Source organism: Xiphophorus hellerii, chromosome 19 (genome assembly GCF_003331165.1).
Source record: "Xiphophorus hellerii strain 12219 chromosome 19, Xiphophorus_hellerii-4.1, whole genome shotgun sequence".
Lineage (NCBI taxonomy): Eukaryota > Metazoa > Chordata > Actinopteri > Cyprinodontiformes > Poeciliidae > Xiphophorus > Xiphophorus hellerii.
Window position 1 is genome coordinate 18,837,388 of NC_045690.1, and position 24,743 is coordinate 18,862,130.

A 24,743-nucleotide genomic window follows, 5' to 3' on the forward strand; every position below is an offset into this window, starting at 1 on the left:
TATTTTTTAAATAATGGCTGCATCTTTATGAAATACAGACTGTAAATATTGCTTTCTTAATTCCTGTTTGAGTGACTGTGTTACCTAATGACAGAGCAGGTATTAATGATGGAGGTCAAACTTAAATATTCAAATTTAATTGTTAATGTTTTTGCAATAAAACACACAAGAACAGTTTAAATATTTATATCTACGTAATATTACAAAGATTTCATTCTAATTCATCACTACATCTTACTTGCAATGACCACTGCAGTCAAATCAGTCTTTTAAAGTTTGAATAAAATATTTTAATGGAACACTTTGTTCAAAAATGTTACACAATCACCATAAGTTTAGTTTAACTAAAAAAAAAATCATAAAATTATATTTTTATGATTTTTACGAGGGTGGATGACAATATAACTTGCATATGATTTAGTTTCTGAGCTGAACTTTCACACGTCTTCCTCTCTACATGTGTCGTCACTCGCTGTCATTGCTGTCGCTGTCTGAATACGCCCCCAGCAGGCTGAGAGATGACGAAACGCTGGATTTAGGAGCATCCGTGGAGTCACCCGTTGATGTCTTTGAATCTGCAAAAACAAACAAAAATTTCAATACACACGTTTGACTAAAGCATTCAATCTGTCCTCACCTGTTTGTAATGTGGTTGCGTTACCTGCTTTTGATACAGGAGAAACAGTTGCTTCCTCTGCAGTGGGTCTTTTATCCATCGCCGTTGGTTTCTTTCGCACCACCAGGGAGCTTAACGCCCCCCGACCTCTCAGGGTTCCAACACTCTTCTCCCAGTTCTCCACCTTGGCCCTCTTTACTCCACCAGATGAAGCTCCCTGTGAAAACACAGCATGCCACCAACTCTTACTTCCTTCTTGCAACATGATGTTTGTTTAAGGGTTATTAATATTTGAAAAAGCAGAAAACTGTCAAAGTTAGTGACATTAGGCTGTCATTATCTAACACATTGTGCAGTGTGAGAGTTCTTACACATTTTTAAGTATTTGACTGACTTTATGGAAAAATATAAATTGGGTACTAAAGAACTATGTACATTATTTATGTGTCCAAAACAATCACCGACAAGGAAATTCTTAAATTCAAATTGTGATACTGAAATATTAAGCATTAGCTAAATAAAAAAAAAAAAGAACCCAAATAATGCGATTTCCTTCAAACAATTTTCTGCAACAGGGTTTCCACAAACCTGCACATCAGTTTTGTCAGTGGTGAGGATATCTGTTGGTTTGTCTGCACAGGACGTCTTTGACTGGCTGCTGCTCTCCTCCTCTCTGTCTGAGTCGGAGTCAGAGTCTCTCAGTCTTTTCACAAGCACACGCTCCAACATCTCTCTGGAAAAAAAAAATAAAATTTTTTTTACTTTACAGACTGGTTTTGTTTGATGCCTTTTTTTGCTCTGTTTGGTCCTTCGTCACTCACTTCGTTTCGCGCTCATCCTCCTCTTTTTCTCGCTCCCTCTCTCTCTTTTCCAGCTCTCTATATTTATCGATCATTCCCTCGAAGTCCACCAGAGCCTGCCTCTGGTTCAGCTCCTTCAGTTCCTGGAGGTTCTCCAGAACTTCCATCTCCAACTTGGAATCCTTTGTGCGATTTTCTAACACCTGGCGACGGATCAAGACACAATCACTTCTTCATTCTTTGTGTTAACTCTAGTAAGAGCAACAAACACGGTGGATTAAACAAAAGACCTTCATGGGGTTGTTCAATTCCTCATCTTCCCTCTCCTGCTGGATCCTCTTCTCCTCTTCCTCAATGAGCTTCTCAGCCTGGAAGTTACGTGTTGCGCCATGCTCCATGGCGTAGTCCGTATTCTCTGGGTCAGTCTGTAATATCATATTAAGTTAATTGATTCATATTGCAAGACTTTAAATGAAAAAAAAAGCCAGCAGTAGTTTGTGACAATGATTTGACCTTAAATGTGATCTCAGCAAGACACCGAGTGCATTTGATGTAGAATCGGAAGATCGGGAGTCCCATGTATAGTTCGTTCTGAACGGTCTCTTTACGAGCGTTGAATTTCTTTCCCTTGTAGATGTACTCACCACATGTTTTACACCTGTGTATCAAAAGAGATATTAGCTTTTAGAAAACATTTCTCACTGAAGATCTCAATTTATTTATTGTAGCTAGTAGTTTATTTACTCTGGTAATAAGGACCTTATCTTATTCAATAGACAGCTTACCACATTGTGACATAAAGCACAATTATATCTACAAAACAGAAAGTAGCTACAGTTAATATTCAACACTGTGAAGAGGGCTTATTAGATGAAGCTCTTTTCATTTCCCCCAGTAAGTACCAAGGTTTTGGGTTCTCTCCTACTTACTACAGAACATCGGTTTATCTTTCATGGTTCTTAGGAGAGGTAAGTTGCTTCCTTGCTGCAATTCTTGACACCAAACTCGCTTACAAACCAGGTACTTTCTGGTTTTTCCTGGGATCCCTGAACGTTTCTTCAAAGTCTCTTTGTGACGTCTTGGTACAGAATGAAGGTGATAACTTGTGTTTCCTTTGAGTTTCTATGGTTAACAAATGAAGAATAATTCAAGCACCACTCCCCTTTAAATCAATAATTCTCTTTTAAAACTGCATAGGAATAATAGAAGTATCATCTGCACAGTCATCCTTAGCATATCTGAAATGATGCTGCGACGTTTTAGAGGGGGCAAACAGAGCAAATAAGCTTATTTTCCCCCAATTTAGCTATTAGAATAAACAAACATACCTCATATTGAACGGAGCCATCAATCTGACCACATACTGACGATCTTTCGGGAGTTTAAGTTTTGGGATTTTGGCAGGATCGAAGTCCGGAGGGTAGTATTTCTGAGAAAAGTAGCATATTAGAGCAAAGTTTACCATTGAATGCACGCAATAACAGACCAATAACTAACAGTTATGTGATTTAAAACCTCAACGTATACATATTAATGATAACAAAACAACTTAAAAAGCGTTAAAGTTTCAAACACAGCACTTAGCATCGCTGCTAACGTTAACCCTCTGTGATTCTTCCAAGTTGTAGATAATATCCTTGAAGTTAAAAGAAAATGTTCTCTTTTGATGACTTACATTCAAGACTTTTCTTTCGGACATTGTTGCTTTTGGTTGTAATGCAACGCAAAAAGAAAACCAAAGGATGCCGAAAAGGATTAGCTCACAAAGCTAAACTGCTGGATTATAAACTTCCGGTTGTGTCGCTTGCTTCCGACTTTCAGGATATGCTGCTGCCCCCTGCTGGTGTGAGTGGCCGCCTACAACAATTTTCTCCTACACGATAGACAGACAGACAGGAACATTAGAGGATTTACGCTCTAATTAATCTTTTTCATGAGCCAGTGAAGGAAGTTATGTTCCGTTTGGTGGCCTGTCAGGTGTAATGAGAGTAAAAGGTCTTTGACATGGCTTGAATGAGCAAACATAGGTCCGTCTACCTCACATTTACCCACTTCCATTTCCTTTGAAGGAGCGTGGGGTGGTGGGGTGAAGGTCATCCGTGAAGGAGGAAATGAAATCTTGATTACAGATTGGCGTCAGAGCAGGTTAACTTGAGGTCTGATTAAGGCTGCATTGAAAAGTGAAAACATCAGAAGATGGACAGGCAGGAACAGTGTTGAATTATAGATGAAGAAGGGTCTGCGCTCATGAAGAATTCATCTCTGATAGATCCAAACTGTTCAAAGACTTAATTTAGAGTTGACACTTTCAGAATTAGTCGAACAATTGTTCTTTGTGATGCTATGATGGATGAGTTGACACATTCACAAGAGCCTCAAGTCTTTGGCACATCAACGTGACTCATGAGTGAGTCAGATAGTTGGTTTAAAGCCACTAATGTCCTAATGAAATATTGGGAATTTTGGAAAGAGTATTTCTTTTTATTGACTTTCGTTTAATCTGAAATTAAAAGCATATTTGCTGAGAAATCCACAAAGATGAGAAAAATACACACAATTTGAATTTGTGAATTTCAAGGACAAATACATTTCAGCTGGTTAAATCCTTTCCAAAGATAAAAAAAGTTGCAGATCAGTGTCACGCAAGCCAAAGTTTAGATTAATATTTCAGAGGCTGGCTGATGTCACCATTCCCCGGGAAGCATATATAAAAAGGGGGCCGTGTTGGTGGGACATTCTTTGCAAATATATCTCTCCACTCTCCTCTGAGAAATACTCCTCTGGCTTGTATTTCAGCACCATGGTCAGCGTCCGGACCCTCCTCTTCCTCCTCACGGCCACCTGCTGCGCCTACCTGCGGACGTCCCGAGCCGAGGAGTCCTCGCTGGAGACACGCTCCGTAGACTTCACCCTGAAAACCCAGCAGGAGAAAGAGCTGGTAAGAGATTTCTAGCATTCATCGACATTTTAAATGCCAAGCTGGAGCTTCCTTAGTTTTTTAAAAAAATATTATGTTTTCCCTTCCAGATTGATGCTTTGCAAGAAGTTCTAGAAAAGCTGAGAAACAAAGAAATGCCCCTGGAGAAGAAGCTTGGCTGGTTACCCTCAGTAAGCAAGCAGAGCACAAACAACAACCTAAACAACAGATTTCATTTTATTTCACTTTGTTTCATTTCCCCGCTTTCTTTTTGAAGTGTCACACAAGCCAAAGTTTCCATAGTTTGACATAAAGTGAATGTAAAATGAGTTGTGACTGTACTGTTAGGTTAGGTCACTTTTTTTCTTCTTCAGTTTTTGGAAAACTACAACCCATCTCTCATTTGACTCCATGCTTTTAATTTCAAACACAAACTCAACGTGTCACTCACAGTCTATACAAAGCCCCTGTGCACATCTGCAATTAACTTGCTTGTTTTATCTGTGCAGTGTGACGCAGGGGAGCCGTGCGCCGTGCGTAAAGGCGCACGCATCGGCACCCTGTGCAGCTGTCCACGGGGGACTGCCTGTAACTTCTACGTCCTCAAATGCTTGTAAAGAAGAGACAGAAACGCAAAGGCGACAGATGACTTCGGGTCAATTTTCCCTTTTGCCATTTTCTTTTTCATACGTAGTCATTTTTGTTCTTTCCACCTTCTATTTCAGCCATGTTGTACCGATGTACTGCGACTGTTACTCAAAGGTTTGCTTTTCTTTGCAGCTAGTATTCAGTTCATTGTGAAAATATCTACGGCAGTCACAAATTGTTCAAAATAAACAGATAATTCAGATCTTTAACTTTTACCCTCTTTCCTTTTAGTTTGTGCCAGCTGACCTTAGTGGAATTTGAACAGCAGAGAATAAATGGTCTGGGACTCCAATAACTCTTATGGTTTAATACCAATCCACCAATTAATGTTTAATGTACTATTAAACAAATGCGATATTTTGATATCTATGTTATTTATAAAAAGTAAAGTGCTCTTTGGGGCCCCCTGCTGGCCTAATCCGTTAAATCCACTTATTCCTTGGGCTAGTTCTGGGGATTATGACCCTTGATCACACCAGTTGGTGCGTATATTCACTACAATTAAAATTAAATGTTCACATAAATAGACTATGAGTAAATTGATAAGGACAAATTGTGCAGAAACAGTAAATCTGTAAAGTTAGGGTATGAAAGGGCCACAATTGTGATGTGTACTGGTGAAGTGATGAATGTAAGATGTGATAGGACGTCAGAGAACTGTTTCTTTTCATATGCCCATTTTGATTTTCATGTAAAAAAACAAAACAACAAGCAGTTATATATGTTTGAATGTGTGAAAAAAAACTTTCTGACGCTATTTTCTCCTAATTTAGTCCATCCTTGTGGAACATAAAGCTTACAATCAGTTTATAAATATATTTGTAAGAGTCAAAAACAATAAACTAACTTTCAAAAATCAAGTAGACGTGTTTATTTTGCACATATGGCACAATAAATGATATAATGTTATGGACGTGCAGTGTTATAAACAGGGGCACAAGCACTTGTGTCTTGTCTTAAAACGAATATCAACACAATAAAACGTATCAGTCAATGTGCTGCACGTCTCCCAAGCACTTGCTATAGAAGATACATAACGCGGTGCTAAAATTTCGTTGGTCCAAACGTGGAAAAAAAAAAAGCCATTGATTTATTAAGCATCCACAGCAGCATTCCAGCACAGCAGCCGTCAGCTCCCTGTCATAACAGGCGCTGTGCTGTCTGCTTTCCTCAATGACATCACACCCAACATGGCGTCCGGCCGGGTGTTGGAGAGGGAGGTCCAGGAGGAGCCGAAGACCGCAACCCTGGACTTCTGCCCCCACAAATACTCCCTGCTGGCTGTCATCGGACGGACGGCCCGCCACAGACAGACGGAGCACATCCGGCAGGAGATCGAGCGAGGTGGGTGCAGATATTTATGTCACCGAAGCTCAATGCGTTTTTTTTTCCTCCCTCCCCTTTCTTCTACATTTTTCTTTTTCTTTTTTTTTTTTAAATGCAAGAAATACACAAAATCTAGTTCCGTGAATCTTCACTAGGGATGATAGCGGGACCTCTTTGCAGGGTTTCTGTAATTTTATCCACCCTGAGGACCGAGGATGCGTCATCTGGCGATCCGCCACCATCAGCATCCTCCTCTCCCCTCCGGGTGGCTTTTAATTAAAAGCAGTCAGGAGCGATGGGTTCGTCTCTTTTCGCTGTTATGTAAGGACGAGCTTTAGGGGAAAACTCTACAAGATCGACGTTTCATTTACCGTTTGCGTGTTTATGCTCAGCATCATCTGTGAATACAGCAGATTACAGCGCTGCGTCCCGTTTAATGCTCGTTTACAGAAGCATCTGGATGAAAAACGTGCTAGAGCTGGAAATAATGACTGAGAGCCACTTTGGACTTTAACTGGGCCAATTAACATTTCATCAATGCTTGATGAAAGCAGCTTTCTCTAACCTATCAACTTTTCATGAGCGTAGTTGAAAAGATTGTAAAGGACCTCAACAGTAAATTATATCTTTAATGCAATTAGATTTTGTTTTGGTTTTTTACTTGCCAATTATTTTTCACAAAATGCATTACACTTTAAATGTATTCATAAATGTATAATCCTTTAAACTTTCTTTTTTTTTAATGAGAAGCACAAATTTATCGGTGAGAGTTTTGGAATCTGACAATTTACTCTTCATTAGAGTGGAGTTGTAAGTTGATATTTTAATTTTTTTTTGTATTTTATTAAAATCAATTTTAAAATGAATCTTTCCCACAATAATCTCACCATCTTTTGTGACCATTTTAGTCCTTAAAAGGATGTACCAGTTGCACTGTAAAAAAAAAACAAAACCCAAACAAACAAAAAGACGTCACTAATTTACAATATAAATACAGAATTTACTGTATTTATACAGTAAAATTGTGGCAACCACAGCTGCTGGTATTTTACTAGAAATTAGAGACTTTAAGAAAAAAAAAAGTTTTTAGTATGTGTCAAGTTATTTTTTGCATGCCTTCAGGTATTCGGTCATGGGACGTGGACCTAAAATCCTGCAACCTGGATCTCTTTCTGCAAGAGTTCCTCTCCCATCACACTGCGTCTTTTAAAGGTGCAGGTAAGAAGCTTTTCTTGAAAACCAAATCAGGTCCTTCATGCCCAGGTTCTCCAAATGCACTCAAAGTGTTGGTCGGGCACCAGCTCAGCCACTTCAGGAAGGAAGGAAGGAAGGAAGGAAAGTGAGAAGCAGCTTTACCAATTGTTAGACGTGGGTGTAACCTCAGGATGGAAAACAATAGGAACCTGCAACCGGTTGTGCAAACGCCTTGCTTTTTAACATGCGCAGTCATGAACAGCTGATTGCTTGCAGTGGAGGTAGACTTTTGTTTTTCAGAGACCTAACCCTAACCCATCTTCAGGAGAAATGCAGCAAACGGAAAGTGCAGGGACTGCATTGTTGGGAATGCGTTCACTGGCTTTCTTGCCAAACGTTGGATGAGAGGATCAATAAGGCTCTCATGCGTTTACTGTAAATATGTAGCTGAATCCAGCGGCTTTGTTGCTCTGGAATAAAGGCTGGTGGAAATGCTTCTTTAGCTTTGTTTTCACTCCAGAAATGAGCCGGAGTCATGCTTACATGCAAGAGAATTGCAAAGACCATTTAAAATGTATGCTTAGGCATGTTGTTACAGAACATAAACTGTTTCCTTTTATTAGTAAAATTATGGAAAAACTGCTAAATAAACCAGAGAGTCGCAGGTATGATGTTATTTTCCATGGAGAAGTTAGTAAAGAAACACACACTGTCTGCCTGGTCTGCAGTGTATTCTGAAAAGAAAGTAGGGAGACTAACTTTTAAAAAAGAGAAGTAGCTGATACCCCGACCCCCTAAAAAAAAAAAAAAAAAATTCAGCAGATTTAGAGGACATGTGGAAAGGATGTCCAACGGAGACAGAAAACTTCCAAAAATGGCATCTTCCTTGTGTATTTAATCTGCTCTGTGCCAAATTTTAAGGTTTAAGACCTAAAATAGAATTTTATTTGTGAGGATTTTTTTTGCATAACTAAATATATATATATATATAAATTATTGTTTGTAAAGTTGTTTTTACTTTACGTAAATGCGACTTTGGCTTGTCTCCTGATTTATAGCAATGACTTATGACCTATTAAAATTGTACAGAACAGTGCAGTGAAAACAAGAATGACTTCCCTCTGAAATGGAAACAGACGTCTTCTGGACCGGAAATGAGTGAAGACTTTTAAAGAATCTAAAGAAAGAATATCTACAGACCAAGAACACTTTAAATGATCACAGGATCACTGCTTAGAAACAAAACACCGACGACTCAAATCTCCTGCACATGTCTGCTTATCCAGACAGCGCCATAAAACATCACTGTGGCACAAGATCAAAAAAGGGACATGTTTCTAATAAAGCCAGGATTTTCGTGCCAAACTCAAGACTTCAGAGGCTGAGCCAGTTCCCTTCAGACTGGATTTCCACTGCTGGCACGCCGTCCTCAGACAGCCATCTGACTCAGCTGTTCTCGTCCTCTTCCTTCCTCTTGTTCTGTTTCAATCGCCCGTCTGATTATCACACTTCACTTTCTCTTTGACTTTTTTTTTTTTCCGGCTCCCTGCTCAGATCTATCGGCGTGTTTCCCAGTGCTCTGACTCTCGTGTTTCTCTCTCTGTGTCCTTCTCTGTTTGCATGCGTTCTCTCTCTCTCTCTCTCTCTCTCTCTCTCTCTCTCTCTCTCTCTCTCTGTGCCTCTCCAGGGCAGAAGTGTCTTCGCCACTGTACCAAAGTGTTGGACACACAAGTGCTGATCAGTCCATCTCAGGAACTGGCTCATTCAGAGGTAAAAAAATAAATACTATGTCGATTGAAAGCTCAGGATTTGGTCTGAAATGGAGCAGGACTGCTGTCTTTACATTATGAAGGATAACCAGTGAAAGACGTGTCTCCATTTCTGACTGATGCGTTTTGAAACGAGCATGTGGATTCTCTTTCCCAAGGTCTTTAGAACGGAAACAAACCCTCTAGATATTTAACCTTTGTTTCACACTAAACTGACCTGAAGTGTTTGTTGCGGAAAAACTCAATCAGTTTTACATATATATGAATATATGATAAACATTCTGCTAAAGACGTATTGATCTCTTATACATGCACTCTTTTGACATTTTCTTCTCGCTTTATTTCTGATGAGTGACCTGGCAAAAACACCAGATTTTTTCCCTCTCTGTTTCCCTGTCAGGTGTTCGCCCTGCTGTCCAGAGACTCTGCTCATAAGCTGCTGATCTTGGCTGGCCTGAGTGTGGAGGAAAGCGGAGAGCTGCTGTTTCACAGAGGACACTTGTCTCCTGACCACCTCAGACGATTAATAACAGAGCAGGTGCAGCGTCACGATCCCTCCGGATTTTTTCTAAATGTTTCACTTAGGGGACTTAATATGTAATTTACAAAAGTTTGCCTGCCAAACTGTGCTTTTTTTAAAAAGGAGGATCAGAAATTAAACGTAGCAAGGGAGAAAACAAACCAAATATTTGTATCTTGTTAATTTTCCTGACATTCTTTGCATGACATGAATACTTTTTTATTCTTTGATTATTACATTTTCTTTATTGGCTAAATATATCAGCATTTAAAGAACAAAGCTCTATTTACTTACAATATTTTCTGACGTAAAGCATGGGTGAAGGTTTGTGTATTTCCAATAGGTTTTTCTAATACAAAGCTCATGATTTAAGCTCCCCAAGATGCTGATTTTGTCCACATTCCAAAAATAAGCATTTTAGATTGGTGTGAACTCAAGAAAAGCATTTCATTGCAAGAAACTGATCCAATTTGGGCAGCTCTTGTTGTGATTTGTTTGATTTTATTTATTTATTTTTTTTTTAAAAGAAACATTGCATTTACACTAAAGAGCAGTCTTTCTTTAGTTCCCAGATCAGGAGAGCTCCACCTCCTGCCCCAAGATCAATTTGACCCTCAGTTGTCCCAACATCGGACACTGGAGAAAGATCCTCCTGGGAAATCCACCCCTGCAAGGTCCCCTGGCGCTGCAAATCAACCCCGAGGAGGTGCTGCCGGCCATGGAGTCTCTGGGGGAATTCACATCACTCATCTCTGGCACCATCTGCCCCGCATCCGCCTTCGACCTCCTGCCACCTCCCACCACCGTGGGGTTCCTCAAGCTGTCCCGCCCCTGCTGCTATGTGTTCCCCGCCGGGCGCGGCGACTGTGCTTTCTTCGCGGTTAACGGGTTCACCGTGCTGGTGGACGGAGGCTCGGACTCTCAGGCCTGTTTCTGGAAGCTGGTCCGCCACCTGGACAGAGTCGATGCGGTTCTGTTGACCCACGTGGGCACAGAGAACCTCCCCGGTGCCGTCTCCTTCCTAGAAAGGAAGGTGGCTGAGAAGGAGCTGAGCCATGATGTTAAAGGTACGAGAGCCTTTCCGTTTTCAGGCCTAAAGTACAGAGCTGCACAGAGGTTTGTTTTTGTCATAAAAACTAGAATTAAGTGCACAAGTTTGAATATATTGTGCATTTTTTATAATTCACACAATTTCCTAAGTATATATGCGAGCTCACATATGTACACAGATCACTACTAATGTTACATAAAATGTTCCTTAGCACTTTTTGTGCTACTCCTCCAGCATCTTGCAGGCTATTATAGGATACTTTAATGTTTCCTTGAATATTTCTAAACATTTTTGGACAATTTGGGTCATGTGTTTGAAATGAAGGCAACTGAGTGTTCCAACAGGACAGCAATAAAAAAAAAGATAATAATTTTTTTAAAAGACAGCAAAAGTGGTTTTTGGATATATAAAAACAAGTATTAAGCTTCTTGACTGGAACCAACTTCAGTCCTGCTGAAAATTATTCTGAATATTAGTAGAAGTGGGATCTGTGGCTCAAAAACTAACCAAATGAACACTGGGCAAAGATCCAGCCAGAATTAGCCAAGATATTAATGATCGCCACCATAACTATGTAGTTTCTGAGGCATGTATGTATACATTCGGATTAAATACGCAATCATTTTTAACTTGTGCACCTAATTGGTGTCTGTAAAGTGCATTCATGTTGTTTGAAGCATCATCCTTTACCCCAGAAACCTCCCCCCCCAAAGGGATTACCAAATGCTAAAAATGAATAAAACATTTATAATAATTGTATGTAAACTTATGACTTGAACTGTACATGCTGCGTTGCATAATCCATATTTTAATGTTTTAATTTCTGTTTGCACAGATGACTTGTCAAAGAGGCTTATCTCTCCAGAGCTAGGAGTTGTTTTCTTCAACGCCCCCAGCAGGTTGCAGGCGGAACAACATTCTTGTGAGTTGTGTAAATAAGCAAACTACAGAATCTTTCTTAACAACAGAAAGCAAAGTAACACGAGTTGTCAATCTTTTCCTTTAAGTTGCAGACAATGTGTTGAAGAGTACACAGCAGGCCGCCATAACTTTACAGCTCTTGAAGAAGTTAGACATCAGGCCACAACCGTTGTTTCGGCCACAAGGAGTCCCCGTGAAGCCGCTCACCTTGTTTCAAAAGATGGGAGTGGGACAGCTGGATTTGTACATCCTCACACCAGGCAAGAGCAGCCAGGAATATGAGACGTTCATACAGAACTGGCCTGACGGAGTCTCGTCACTGTCACAGAGTCTCACCGCGTTGGTCTCAGTCTCTGCCCTGCTTGTGTGGCATCCAGCATGTCCTCAAGAGAAGGTGGTCAGAGTGCTGTTCCCCGGCGCAACTCCACAGGTAAAACTGCTGCAGGGGCTGGAGAAGCTCAAAGGATTGGACTTTCTTCAGAAGCCAACAGTAACTACCGGAGACCTCGAAAAACAGGGGGAGGACAGGAAGGCCAAGAGGACGGAGAGCTTGGACAGTGGCCGGTCAATAGGGAAAGAGGGAACAGCCAAGCAAGGGAAAGAACGAGGAGCTAGAGAAGAAGGAAAGGATTCATTAGTGAAAGAAAAGATAAAGACGTTAAGTGGAACTAAAGATACTGATAAAGCTAAAATCAAGGAGGGGGGCATAAAACGTAAATCATCACTATCAGAGAAGAATACTTTAAAGAAAGGGTTAGGGAAGGATGGAAAAAAAGAGGAGAAAACTGGCAACAAAGAGGAGAACACTGTTAAAAGGACTGAGCAGATAAAAAGAGAAGGAGTCTCATCGAAAACCAAGAAGGACAATAAAACAAAACCAAAAAAGGATGCAAGAAATGACAAAACAGGAGAGAAGAAATCTCAAAAGTCATCAGCAAATGAAGCAAACAATGACAAGAAAGTTCATGCAAATAATAACGTAACAGAACAAAAACGAGGGTCTTTGTCAAAAATCCAAGAGCCAGATTGCCCTGGTACTGATGCTCGAGATCACAAGAAGGAGACTGAAGCTGAGGAGAAGCAGCGCGGCTCCAAGATGTCCACCCCGGAGGATATGACGGCTGATTTTGTCAAGCTCAAGGAGGAAAGCGAACTGGAAGTAGCCCAATTGGAAACTGCAGCCTATTGTGAAGGTGCATGCAATAAGGCTGGTGAAAGATTTATACAGGAAGTAGCAGGTGGTTTGGAAATAACAAAAGTAGAGGGTGGTGACAGTTTAGTGCAAAATATCCATGGGAGGAGTGGGAAAGCAGCGGCAGACAGCCAACGAAACCATCCAGATGAGTCGATAGAATCTAGTAAACCTGCAAAGGTTGTAGGATTCCCATCTCCTTTGAACAAATCTTACAAAAATGATCACACAGTCCAGCAGGACACAACCCCAACCGAGTACACACTGCTGGACGGGGCTTTGAAGCACTCCCCTCCCTCGCGCTCCTCTCCGGAAAACCAGGCCCCCAACAGTCCCGAAGAGGAGACAGTTGAGCCAGTGTCCCCTGACTCACGTCCCAACAGTGCGGGCCACACTCCCTACTGCCTGTCCCCAGACGACATGTGGTGCAACAGAGCCACGCTGAACCGACTTCAGGCCCTCCATTCAGCTGATGCTTACGAGGCAAATGGGTCATCTGGCCAAAGCGAAGAGGAGGTTTGCAAGACCAAAAGTGCTACTGAAAACCGCAAAGAGAAGCATCTAAGTTTTCTTTCTTTGGGCACATGTAAAGAGAGTTCTTCGGATCCCTCGCCGTCTGTAGCCACAACCACCACCACCACGCACTCATTACCAGCGGAGGTGAGCTCGCCTCAGTCGACAGAAGTAGATGAATCTTTGTCAATGTCCTTTGAGCAGGGACCGAGCGCTGGAAGCCAGAGAGAAGGAGATGATGGTGTTTATCTCTCCCACTCTAATGGAGGGTATTATGTGGGAATGTCTTTGCCAATGAAGAAGCCTCCCAGATCTTTGGGTCAGAGTTCAGAGATGGGGCGACCCGCTGCACCGAACACTCTCCCTTTTGAGGCATCGGCTCATGACGTGGACCTTTGTTTGGTTTCTCCTTGTGAGTTCAAGCATTTCAAACCCCCTGACTTAAGCTCAGGCACCAGTGAAGCCTGCAAAGAAGTCAGCGGCCCAAATCACCATGGCAACAACAATAACAACCCAAAGGACAGGTCACCCAGTGAGTCAAATGCCCCTGTCTGCACAGAGGACTGCCCGTCCACCACAGCAGATGGAGTTTTGGATTCGGACTCTGATGATTCATGTAGTGACCCGTCCAACTCCCCCTGTAATCACGACATGAGTCAGACTTTGCCCCCAGACCCTCTGCCAGCCCCTCTCAGAGACAGTCCACCGCTGCCTCCCCATCCTGACACCTCCATGCCAGTTCCCCAGTCTGACTCTGAAGCTCACGGGAAGAGAGCAAAAAACACTGCAACCCGGGGAAAGAAGTTTCCAGGGGTGAGTGTGTCACATTAGCAAAGTAGAAAATTTATTGAACAAAGTTGAATATCTTCATGAGTCTCCTAGTTTTAGATATTTTATGATTGTCTCATAAAAATATTCATACTGCTAAGATTTTTTTTGTCACATTACTGCCACAAATGTCAGTGTATTTCATTGAGATTATTTATGGTAGAACAACAAAATGTAGAGGGCAAACAATGAATGGTATAACTGAGAAAAGCATGATATTCATATGTATTCAGCCTATCTGAGTCAACACTTTGTAGGACCATTTACATCCACCAGATTAGCGCTCTTAGAAATTTTAATTTTTGACATCAAGTTCCAAGTCTTGCAACAGATTCCCAATTGGATTTAGAAATGAAATTCGACCGGGTTATTCTAACATTTGACTGATTCTTATTCTTCTGGAAGGTGAGCCCCAATTGCAGTGTCAATTATTGCACAGGTTCTAAAGGGTTTTCTTTTGAGAATCGCCTGTATTTACCTTCATCAACTCTGACCAGTTTCCCTGTCCCTGCAGAAAGGATCCCCATCGCAGGACGCTGTCCTTCATACAGCATTGGTTTTCCTTCGCACATAGTGCCTTTCTTTCAATAAAAGCCACTACTTGGCATTCTTAAACTGAGATTAAATTACACCCAAGTGGACTTTATTTTCTGACCTGCTTGCATTGTATTTTATTTAGGGGAATCATAGTAAAGGAGCTGAAAAATCTGTGCCAAATGTAAATCATGTATCGTTTTCCTTTGATTTCCGGATTATGCACTACTTCATGTTGATCTCTTAAATAGGCAAAGTAAGCTTGCTGAGGATTTGTGGCTTGGATGTGACAAAATGTCAAAATCTTCCAGGGGTTTGAATATTTTTGCAAAACACTCCATATGACCTTTGACCAAGCTTTCTGTCTTCATCAGCAGGGTGTTAAACTTTCGAAATTTACATCACTTTGACACAATTTCCTGGAAACATCAGGAATATCCATAACCAAAGTTGGTTTCTCTTAGGCAGATAACTTCATCGATAACCTTTTTGTCGCCAGATTATCGATGCCCCCCAAAAACCAGGCTCAGGGAAAACCAAAACAGGGAGCCAAAGTGGAGCCGCCAAAGGGAATCTCTCCAGCGCTCGAACACTTTCCTCCAGCACTCGCTCGGCACCAGCAAAATCATCACCAGCTCCCAGTATGTCACTCTGAACGGGACGCCTCTTTTACACCACAACGTGACCAAGCTAATGGATAGGAAAAACATTCTGACCTTCTTCTGTTTTCTCTTCTCCCTCCTGTCAGACTCTAAGGCTCCCTCTGCTGGTGAAGTCAGTATTTATGTGGATTTGACTTATATTCCATCTGGAGCCTCCTCTCCCACAGTCACTGTGGACTTCTTCAGGTGCATCCGCTCCTCCTGCTACATCATCAGCGGAAACAGTCCGGAGCGAGAGGAACTAATGAGACAAACTCTGGATGCTCTGCTGGATGGCAAGGGATCCTGGCCAGAAATCATGCAGGTAAAAACAACTTTAAAAATTAACATGACTTTCTCTTAGTCAGAGAAGCCACTAGGGAGAAGTTATCCGTCTCTTTTTGCCTAGGTGACGGTGATCCCCACCTTTGAGTCGGTGTCGATGCAGGAGTGGTACCACCAAACCCTGGACAGGCAGCGGGAGCTGAACATCACTGTGTTGGGCTCAAACAGCACTGTCGCCATGCAGGAAGAGACTTTTCCTGCCTGCAAGATCGAATTCTGAGATGCAGAATACGAGACAGCTGATGGATGGAAATTTCAATGTAAGATTAAAAGCGTGAGAACTGGGGGATTGGTAGAAATAGAAGCAGATGTAATGGGAATATACCCCACCCCCTTTGCATGTAAGTGGTAAATATCCACTTTATGGGCTTCTTATTGCAGCTGAAAACTGAAAAAAAAGGCTTATTTTGACCAATGACCCTGTTCAAAACAGGAGAGGAGACTAAACCTACTGCAAATGATGCATGTCGCTCTGCGCACACAGACGGTCTCATGAAAGCTGTTGCTGTAGATTACAATATGGAAACCTGCTTTACAGTTTTCAGCATCTGAATCCACCAAAAAAAACGAATCCATCAAACTCAGATACTTTCAAAAGGGTCCTAACAGTTTGCATTGTATGTTGAAAACAAACATTTAATCTTCAAGGAGTTCAGATGTATAGTTTGTGTCCAGGTGTTTGTTGTGAGCGCTGTAAGCAGATGTAAGACGGGCTGTGCTGTGTTGTAGCTGCTTTTAAAGGTGTTTTGTCACTGCTGCCTTTTTACTGAGATCGCATTTAGAAGGAACCAGACTCTGAAAAACACGTTTCGGACCCTTTGGGTCACACACCAGCCAGTATTAATATCTTAATCCAAGGGGTTAGATGATTTTACTGATTAAATAGCGTTGCCACAATTGTAAAATTGAGAATTGTCCGACAATTGTATTCCAGTAAAAATTCCCATCATCACCAAAAATTATATAACTGATAAATTGTAAGTGTAAATAGGAAATAATCATGCATTATGTTTTAGAACATATATTTTGCACAGTGCTGAATCACACATGTGTAATGGTGATACTAGGAGCTTTGTAGGCTGTAAATAAGAGCAGATGTGGTGAAAGTAATTCTGGAAATAGAACTGAAAGAACGATTGTGATCAAATGGAAAATGCTATTCATAATATTTTTATTTATTAGGCAGGTCTCTGGTTAGCCATTCACATATTATTATTTTGTTGTCAAACTTTACATAAACCATATAATTTGGAACAACTGCTCAGGAAAATTAAAACGGTGTTCGCTGTTGCCCCTAAATTGGACTAACATGCTTTTTCTTGTGAAGTAGGCTAGTTGTAACATGGTTACATGCTCTTGAACAATTCCTTTCAGACAAAATTATTCAAAATGTAAAGGCACCAGCATACTATTACATTAGCATTGCTTGAATTTGCAAACATACACTTGCAACATACCAGCTTCATCAGGAGAAAACTTGTAATCTAAAACCAGCCGTGTAAAGACCATTTTATTTTGGGTTATTTTGGTTATTTTAACAATCTTAGATCAAATATTGGCCAAAATGAATCCTTTATGGGTTTGGGGTGATTTGGAGGACGATGAATTAGCAAATTAACCTAAAGCAAATGCTTGTGAATGGTGGGAGGAATAGAATATGGAAAATTCACAAAGAAACTATTCCAGTATTGTCCTGGATTAAATGAATTTTCTAATTTTCTATTAAATTCTGCATCGCAGTATATTGGACGAAAGCAACAACAAAATCCCAAAAGTCTGATGAGATGTGTGATGACAGTTAAATTATATTACAAATTTAACACTCAGTGCATAATACTATAAAACATAGTTTATACTGACGTCATTACCAATTCGAACGTTGAGCATAACTAGCATTAGCCTGTGCTAGCACTGTTCTGTGTTGCCTAGCTAGCAAATAAAAGGCTAAGACTCAACAAACATGTTCTCCAGCATCAACTAAGATTATTATAGACTGGCACTAACATAATTGTACAACTTTTTTTTTTTTTTTTACCATCTTACCATTTCATATTTCAATCCGTATTAGAGGTTTGGCGAAGTTTGATCATGTCACGGTAGACGTCGAAATGACTGCCTGTTAAGAATTACGCACCTCCTTTTAGTCTGTGTTCGGCCCAATGTTTAGTGTAAAATATCCAACTTTTGTCCAACCCTCAACAACATAAGTCCAGTATTTGAAGAAATGACCCAGCAGTTATTGCATGTTGGTGTGTGTGTGTGTGTGTGTGTGGGTGGGTGGATATTCACTCCTACCCATAATAATGTGCTGCATTTCATTTTACCTTTTGCACATCCATTATTTTAAAGTTCTTCTCTTCTGAAAATCCTTACACCTAGTCTGTAAATCCGTGGATGTTATTATTTACTGTGCTTTATGTGGCTATTTTGCCTTTATTTTGCACAAATATGCATGTGACATTATGAGTTTCTAAATACCAAAGCATGAAGAATCACAAAGACAGGTCATTTTTGCCTATAAAACAAAATGCTGCCACCAAATGCAGAGAAGCACCACATTTTTTATCAAGTTTCTCTAAATGATCTGACAAAGGTTTTTCTTTTCTACAAATGTAGATGCAACAAAAATAAACCATCCTAAGATTGTAATAATTTATGAGAAACTTAATTTCGAATTATGCATCTGTATATCTGAATGTGTTTTATCAAATGATATTGTAATTAAACAAAGTCATTACAAACTTTGTATGAACAAGATCTCGAAAACAAATATTTGAGTTTCTTCTTAGCCATCTTCCTGTATGTGCTGCACATGTAAAACACTTAATTTATGTTGTTTTTTTCATGATATTCATGAACAGAAAGAGCAAGGCACCGTGGGGTTGTGTAAAATGATCTTATGAATTTAAAAAAACAACTCTGATTGTAAGTAGACGACAAAAGACAATGTCAGCAAGGATTGTGGTTGTAACATTAGTAGGAATGCAAGAATAAAACAAAAATATGCACAACCAAAATGTGTCTTGAGAATCATGTAAATGCAAACGTTTGAGCGATGAGGATCAGCAGGTGTTTCTGTTTTGCTCAGTGGCTTTGGTGCAAATTCAAACTTGTTCAATCTTCAAATCCTTGTGTCACTTGTGCACAACCTAAAAGCATTTTCTTATTTCTCTTAACAGGTTGCAAGTGATTCTCTGCTTTTTCCTACGTTTTCAATTGCTTTTGTCATGTTGATCGAAATGTGTTACACAGGTCTTTGTTGAATTGTCTCGACCGCCACAACATTCAAACATAACTTCATTGTATAAGTCTAAAACATGCAAAAATGGTTGAGCACGTTGTCATAATATTTCAAACATATTTCTATACATTTCCATTAGACTTTTTAAAAAAATCTGACTTGAACTGGTAAATTGCTCCCAGGCGAATCCTGAGTTTTTCCAACGTAGATAAATACATAAAAAATAAGATCAGTCAGTTTTCTGACATTGATTGAACCGTCTCATGAAACAGCAACTGGCAAGTGTATTGTGTATATAGCCAGAGCACGAAACGATGTTACGTTTCTGACAATGCAAGGACGAGGATTTAGACGGAGTCAAAAGCCAGAGAGAAGAAGAAGAAGAAGAAGTGGAGTTATACTGTGACAGAGGAGTTGGGAAGCAAACAGAAGCAGAGAAATGTCAGTTTCCATCAGTCCAACATCATCAGTTCATGGTTTGTGCTGATGGAGTTCCTCTCACCCTAATCCTCATTTCTTAAACCCATTGAGGATTTTTTTTTCTCACCACACAGATGGAAATTATAATGTAATGTAATATCTGCACCACAGCCCTGCATGCACAGTTTTCCTTAAGGAGATTGTCCTACGTTTCTGTTTTTATTTTTGTTTGTTTTTTTTCCCTTCATGCTCTGTAGTTTCATCGTTTCCTTTCTAAATCACAATGAGATGATCAGACAAATTACAGCAAAAGCGTAAATATAAATCTAGTTCAGCTCCTTTCATTTACAATGTACAATTCTTGTCGCCAAAACTGTAGCCATAGTTTACAACAGAACGTCCCTCCAGAGTAACACTGTTGTATTGACAACACGACTAAGCAATTTGATTCTTATCTATGTGCAGTGAAAGAAGGAGTTGTCATTCTGATTCACTGACATCTTCAATGACACATATATTTACTTTTGAGAGATTAACTAAGGAGTTTAATAAAGAAACTGGATTTCGCAGGTAATCCATGCTGTTTTGCAGTTTGCATGAATTGCTTTGAGAAACACGTTTACTGTTGTAAATGTCAGAAGTGATTTGAGAAATGCACTAAAGCAACTGAGAAAAACTCTAAATAAGTTTTGCTTGGAAAGCTCACATAAAATTTCCTGTGTGTCACAATCGACGTTAGTGTTGGTGTATTTTACAGCCTCACAGTCTAAGGCACCGTCTCATATAAAAAGTGAAAGTAATAAAGTAAAAGGTGTGGTTTTGTTTCTAGATAGAGAAACGCACAGCAGCTCACTGAGGTTTACCATTGAATCTTTTCTACAGGTAAGTTTTCTAAATTTTCCTTTAAGAAAAATTGTATTTAGATATAGTTTTTGTGTGTAATGTGAACCACTGTGTTGATCAAGAAATAGCTTAAAATATCTCCAGCCATGTGTGGAGCCAATTCATCTGGTATTCATCTAAGTTTTATACTCTTTTAAATTAAAAGGATTTTTTAAAAATCATCATGCGTATTTGTAAAAGAGGAAATGTTTTGTCCGTGTTTGAGAGCACAATGCAGGGGGAAAATGTATATTTTCTGGTTTGTAGGACTAAATTATTTTGAAGTAATACTGAAAGTAAAACCAGTTCACTGCTGGATTCAAAAGAGCTTCTGTTCTTTCAGAAGTGAAGTTGATTTTAATTGAGTTTGTGCTTAACAATATAAACTTAACATAGAAGCTCACAAACAGGTTTTACGAGTGCAAATAGATAGATAGATAGATAGATAGATAGATAGATAGATAGATAGATAGATAGATAGATAGATAGATAGATAGATAGATAGATAGATAGATAGATAGATAGATAGATAGATAGATAGATAGATAGATAGATAGATAGATAGATAGATAGATAGATAGATAGATAGATGCTTCTGTAAGAAATGTAAACTCGTAAATCTCATTGAGTATCACTTGACAGCAGCTCACTCTTCTTCCACTCTACCTTCATCCTCAGGTGATTTTGTCCAGCCTGTCCTCCATCATGTCTGCAGTCACATCCAGTCTGTCCAAACATCAGGAGAACAATCTGCTGTCTCTCTTCAGCTACGCCAGACTCCACCTCCTTTACAAGGCCAGCATCCACGGCTTCACTGCAGCCGCCTTCCACGGCCGCTGTGACCAGCAGGGACCCACTGTCATTGTGGCCTACAACGCTGCAGGGTTTGTCTTTGGGGCTTACACGTCCAAGGACTATGCCAGGAGCGGAGCGGCTGTCAGTGATGGGGAGGCTTTCCTTTACAGCATCCGTGCTGAGAGAGACAAACCGCTCAGAGTCGGGTGTGTCAGTGGGAAGCATGCCTTCACAGATGGAGACCCCGGTCCAAACTTTGGTGACTTGGTTTTCTTGCATGAGGACAAGCCTGCAGTGCAGTCCAATCCAGGCAACTGCTTCAACTTCCAGGAAGCAGAGATGCACGGGAATGACTTGGCACTGACAGAGTTTGAGGTTTATCGGGTTGAAGGTTCGTGAAAGAACTTTCTTTAATGAAAATACAAAGGATCTCCGATGATTGAATCAGTTTATATTCATTTGTATTTGTTATTTACACGTGTGCATGTAATTTAGTCTAAAAAATAAACATTGGTTTAAATATGTTTATACTTTTCATTACAACAACAGGTCTAGGAGATCTCCTGGAGAAACCTTGGAGAAACATCCAGTGGACGTCTGAGTACGTAACCAAAGGCAACATGTCTTTATGTGGAAACTCATAAAAGAAAATCTGTAAAATATGCAAAAGTTACATTTTCAAATCCACGCTGAATTGTGCTGAGAAGTTTTCTCACCATAATTCTTGCAACAGCATTTTCAGGATGGAACAGTTTTTAAACACTTCTGGAAAAGAACAGACTAATTTGTAAATATTGGTGCTTCTTTTTATTTCATGAAATTGTTAGACGACAGACCCTGATGTGGTAAATATAATAACTGAAGCTAACTTTGATAGATTAATCTCAATTCTGAGAAATGTGCAGAATGTTTTTGCCATTTTAAATTTATAATGATCACGATCTTGATTATTTACGTTCTCTTTTTTGTTTTTTTTAATGTTGTTTCTCTTGCAGAAAAAAGCAACAGCTGATGATAAGCATCCAGAACTATCTGCCTGAAATCAAAGCAGTCAATCAAGCCCGTGTGTTGCTGGTGGGCCCTGTTGGGGCCGGCAAGTCGAGCTTTTTTAACTCCATCAACTCCGCATTTCGGGGCAACATGACATGCCAAGCCATCACAGGCACGGCAGGGACAAGTGTGACCACTCAGGTACCAGCAAAGCATTCACTGCTAGATTATCTTATCAGATTCAAAATAATACATTTTGCAGGATTCACTGGGAAACACGGATCTGTTGCACTTCTTGTAACAGAAGGCTGATGGTGGTGACATGATTAGGTTTGACTTATTTTTAACTGACTACCAATTTATATATACATGTTATATCTCCTGCAGTTTCGCGCCTACACCATTAAGGCAGGAAGACGTGGCGGGACTCTTCCTCTGATCCTCTGTGACACAATGGGGCTGGAGGAAAACGCTGACACCGGCTTGAACGTTGACGACGTAGTCAGCATCTTCAAGGGGCACATGAAGGACCGCTACCAGGTTCTTTAAACACTCGCATTCTTTAGCGTCACATTATGTAAGCCATTTAGATGTGGGGTAATGGGTTATTCAAAGCAAGTCATTTCTTCGCTCTCCTCAGTTTAGTAGCTGTTCGTCAATCCTAGAAGATTCTCCAGGCTATCAGAAACACGTGACTCTGAACGACACGATTCACTGCGTGGCGTACGTCATCGACACCTGCAAGGTGTCACTTCTCAGCGAGAAAATGCTGGACAAGCTCACTGCCATTCGGAAGAAGGCCAACCAACTTGGTTAGTGGGAAAATCTTACACTGAAGAACGTTTCAGAGTATTCCTCTTATGTTGCTATAGTTACATGGCGCTTTAAAAATGTTCTCATACCTCCACTTTGTCATGTTAGAACCTTGAGTATTTTATCAGGATTTTATGTGTTGGACCAACACAAACTATTGCACATCCGTGAAGTGCAAAATGCAAATTAATTCAGGCTCACTTGGACTGAATGGAAAGTCACTTTCAATCAAGTCTTGCCACTGATTATTATCAGTTTCAATTTAGGTCAGGAGTTTGACTGGGCCATTTTAAAACATCACCATGCTGGATCTAACACATCCTACTTTAACTCTGGGCATACTGTATGTCTAGGGTCAAGATGGAAAGTGACCCTCAGCCAATGTCTCAAGTCTTTAGTTTCCTTCCATGATTGTGAGTTTCAGATTGTTATTTGCAACAAGATTAAAAACCTTTCAGTCCTGACCTTCCACCACATAATTATATTGTGTTGATCTTCTCAATTCTTTCTTGAGAAAATGGGGGAAAAGTACAAGGAGGATTAACTGTTTCGTAAGGCACCATGTTATGCATTAGGTGTTACTAACGGGATGCGTTTGCTTACACAAATTTCCTCCAGCATTTCCAGGATGAAGCTCTGATTTCTTGTAATCAGTCTACAAAAGCATAAAAATATATCTCAGCAATTTTCACAATATTTTCTTGATCTCGTTTCCTGCCAGGAATCCCTCAGATTTTGTTGATGACCAAAGTGGATGAAGCCTGTCCACTAGTGGCAAAGGACTTGAAAAATGTGTACCGCAGTGTTTACATCCAGAAGAAGGTAACATTTTAAGTCGATATTTACCTTATTACAGGAAAACATCTTGTGATATGAAGGAGATCTAGACATGTCAATCTATTGTTTCAGGCCCGCCAGTTGAGTGATTTCCTGGGCATTCCTTTGTCCTATGTGCTGCCAGTGAAAAACTACAGCGAGGAGCTGGAACTGGATCAGAACACCGACATACTGCTGTTTATGGTCTTGGAACAAATCCTCAACTATGCAGACAGCTATTTTGAAAACCAGATTACAGATGATCAGGATGGAAGCAATGGACCGGAGCTCTACAGATCCATCGATCCCCGCCGAGTTGTGTCACAACGTGACGAGCCTAAGATTGTTTAGATACACAGTTACACATGTTACTGTATTGTGGAAAAGTTTGGATTGCTTTTGCTCTTACCCATCAGGAGGGTTCTGATTGACAGCTGTGCTTGGGATGAGGAGGGATTGCTGAAAAGTCAATATACAATGTGATGGGCTAACTTTGAAAACTCATATCTACTGAATCCTATTCAATTGACATGGTTCCCTATTTCTAAACTTTGACTGGATTAGATGTCTTTATCTAGCAAGTACCTTGAGTTGTCATTTTATGTGGATTGCTGCCATATACATAAACTGTAGAGGAAATGAGCTGAACCAGTGTCAATTTCTTTATGCACAAGTACAAAGTCCAATAAAACACATTTCACTGGAGCGAGTCATCCAGAAGCTTTGCTCTATGTACTATCACAAAATAAAATAATCTACGCACACTCAATCCCTGCCTCTTTAGACTTTGTTCTAAATATACATTTTTGCAGTACATTTCACTATCATTAAATGTATATATATATATAATTTTATAATTTTATTTTGTGAAAAATACATGCATGTTCACTATGGTTACTGTGATTAGAAATGAGCAGAGAGTTACTTTGGTCAGCCAGTAGGTGTCAGTCATAATTTCACATGGAATGTTT

General features: G+C 40.1%; 4 protein-coding genes across 5 annotated transcripts; 3 read left to right on the forward strand and 1 right to left on the reverse strand.

Moving 5' to 3' along the window:
* Positions 1–115: 115 nt before the first annotated feature.
* yju2 (YJU2 splicing factor homolog) lies at positions 116–3,247 on the reverse strand. Its single transcript, XM_032547710.1, has 8 exons — positions 3,092–3,247; positions 2,745–2,845; positions 1,930–2,074; positions 1,707–1,841; positions 1,438–1,619; positions 1,205–1,349; positions 662–833; positions 116–575 (listed from the first exon to the last, which is right to left on the reverse strand). Exons 1-8 carry the CDS (start codon positions 3,113–3,115, stop codon positions 466–468), a joined length of 1,014 nt encoding a protein of 337 aa, XP_032403601.1. The 5' UTR covers positions 3,116–3,247; the 3' UTR covers positions 116–465.
* A 907-nt stretch (positions 3,248–4,154) lies between these two features.
* LOC116708834 (cocaine- and amphetamine-regulated transcript protein-like) lies at positions 4,155–5,841 on the forward strand. Its single transcript, XM_032546884.1, has 3 exons — positions 4,155–4,354; positions 4,444–4,524; positions 4,843–5,841. Exons 1-3 carry the CDS (start codon positions 4,217–4,219, stop codon positions 4,948–4,950), a joined length of 327 nt encoding a protein of 108 aa, XP_032402775.1. The 5' UTR covers positions 4,155–4,216; the 3' UTR covers positions 4,951–5,841.
* Positions 5,842–6,073: 232 nt separating this feature from the next.
* LOC116708830 (microtubule-associated protein 1S-like) lies at positions 6,074–18,826 on the forward strand. Of its 2 annotated transcripts, XM_032546879.1 has the most exons (10): positions 6,074–6,325; positions 7,430–7,525; positions 9,189–9,271; positions 9,671–9,808; positions 10,356–10,857; positions 11,677–11,763; positions 11,849–14,280; positions 15,329–15,470; positions 15,578–15,795; positions 15,880–18,826. In XM_032546879.1, the coding sequence occupies exons 1-10, from the start codon at positions 6,172–6,174 to the stop codon at positions 16,033–16,035; spliced, it is 4,008 nt and encodes a 1,335-aa protein (XP_032402770.1). In that variant the 5' UTR covers positions 6,074–6,171; the 3' UTR covers positions 16,036–18,826. The 2 variants fall into 2 exon arrangements, with proteins under 2 accessions (XP_032402770.1, XP_032402771.1); XM_032546880.1 differs by lacking the exon at positions 6,074–6,325 and having other exon boundaries at positions 9,056–9,271.
* Positions 18,827–19,005: 179 nt separating this feature from the next.
* Positions 19,006–24,541, forward strand: LOC116708831 (interferon-induced protein 44-like). The gene is made up of 8 exons (XM_032546881.1): positions 19,006–20,358; positions 21,037–21,544; positions 21,703–21,754; positions 22,149–22,344; positions 22,531–22,683; positions 22,784–22,955; positions 23,678–23,778; positions 23,866–24,541. Exons 2-8 carry the CDS (start codon positions 21,064–21,066, stop codon positions 24,121–24,123), a joined length of 1,413 nt encoding a protein of 470 aa, XP_032402772.1. The 5' UTR covers positions 19,006–20,358; positions 21,037–21,063; the 3' UTR covers positions 24,124–24,541.
* The last annotated feature ends 202 nt before the right edge of the window (positions 24,542–24,743 follow it).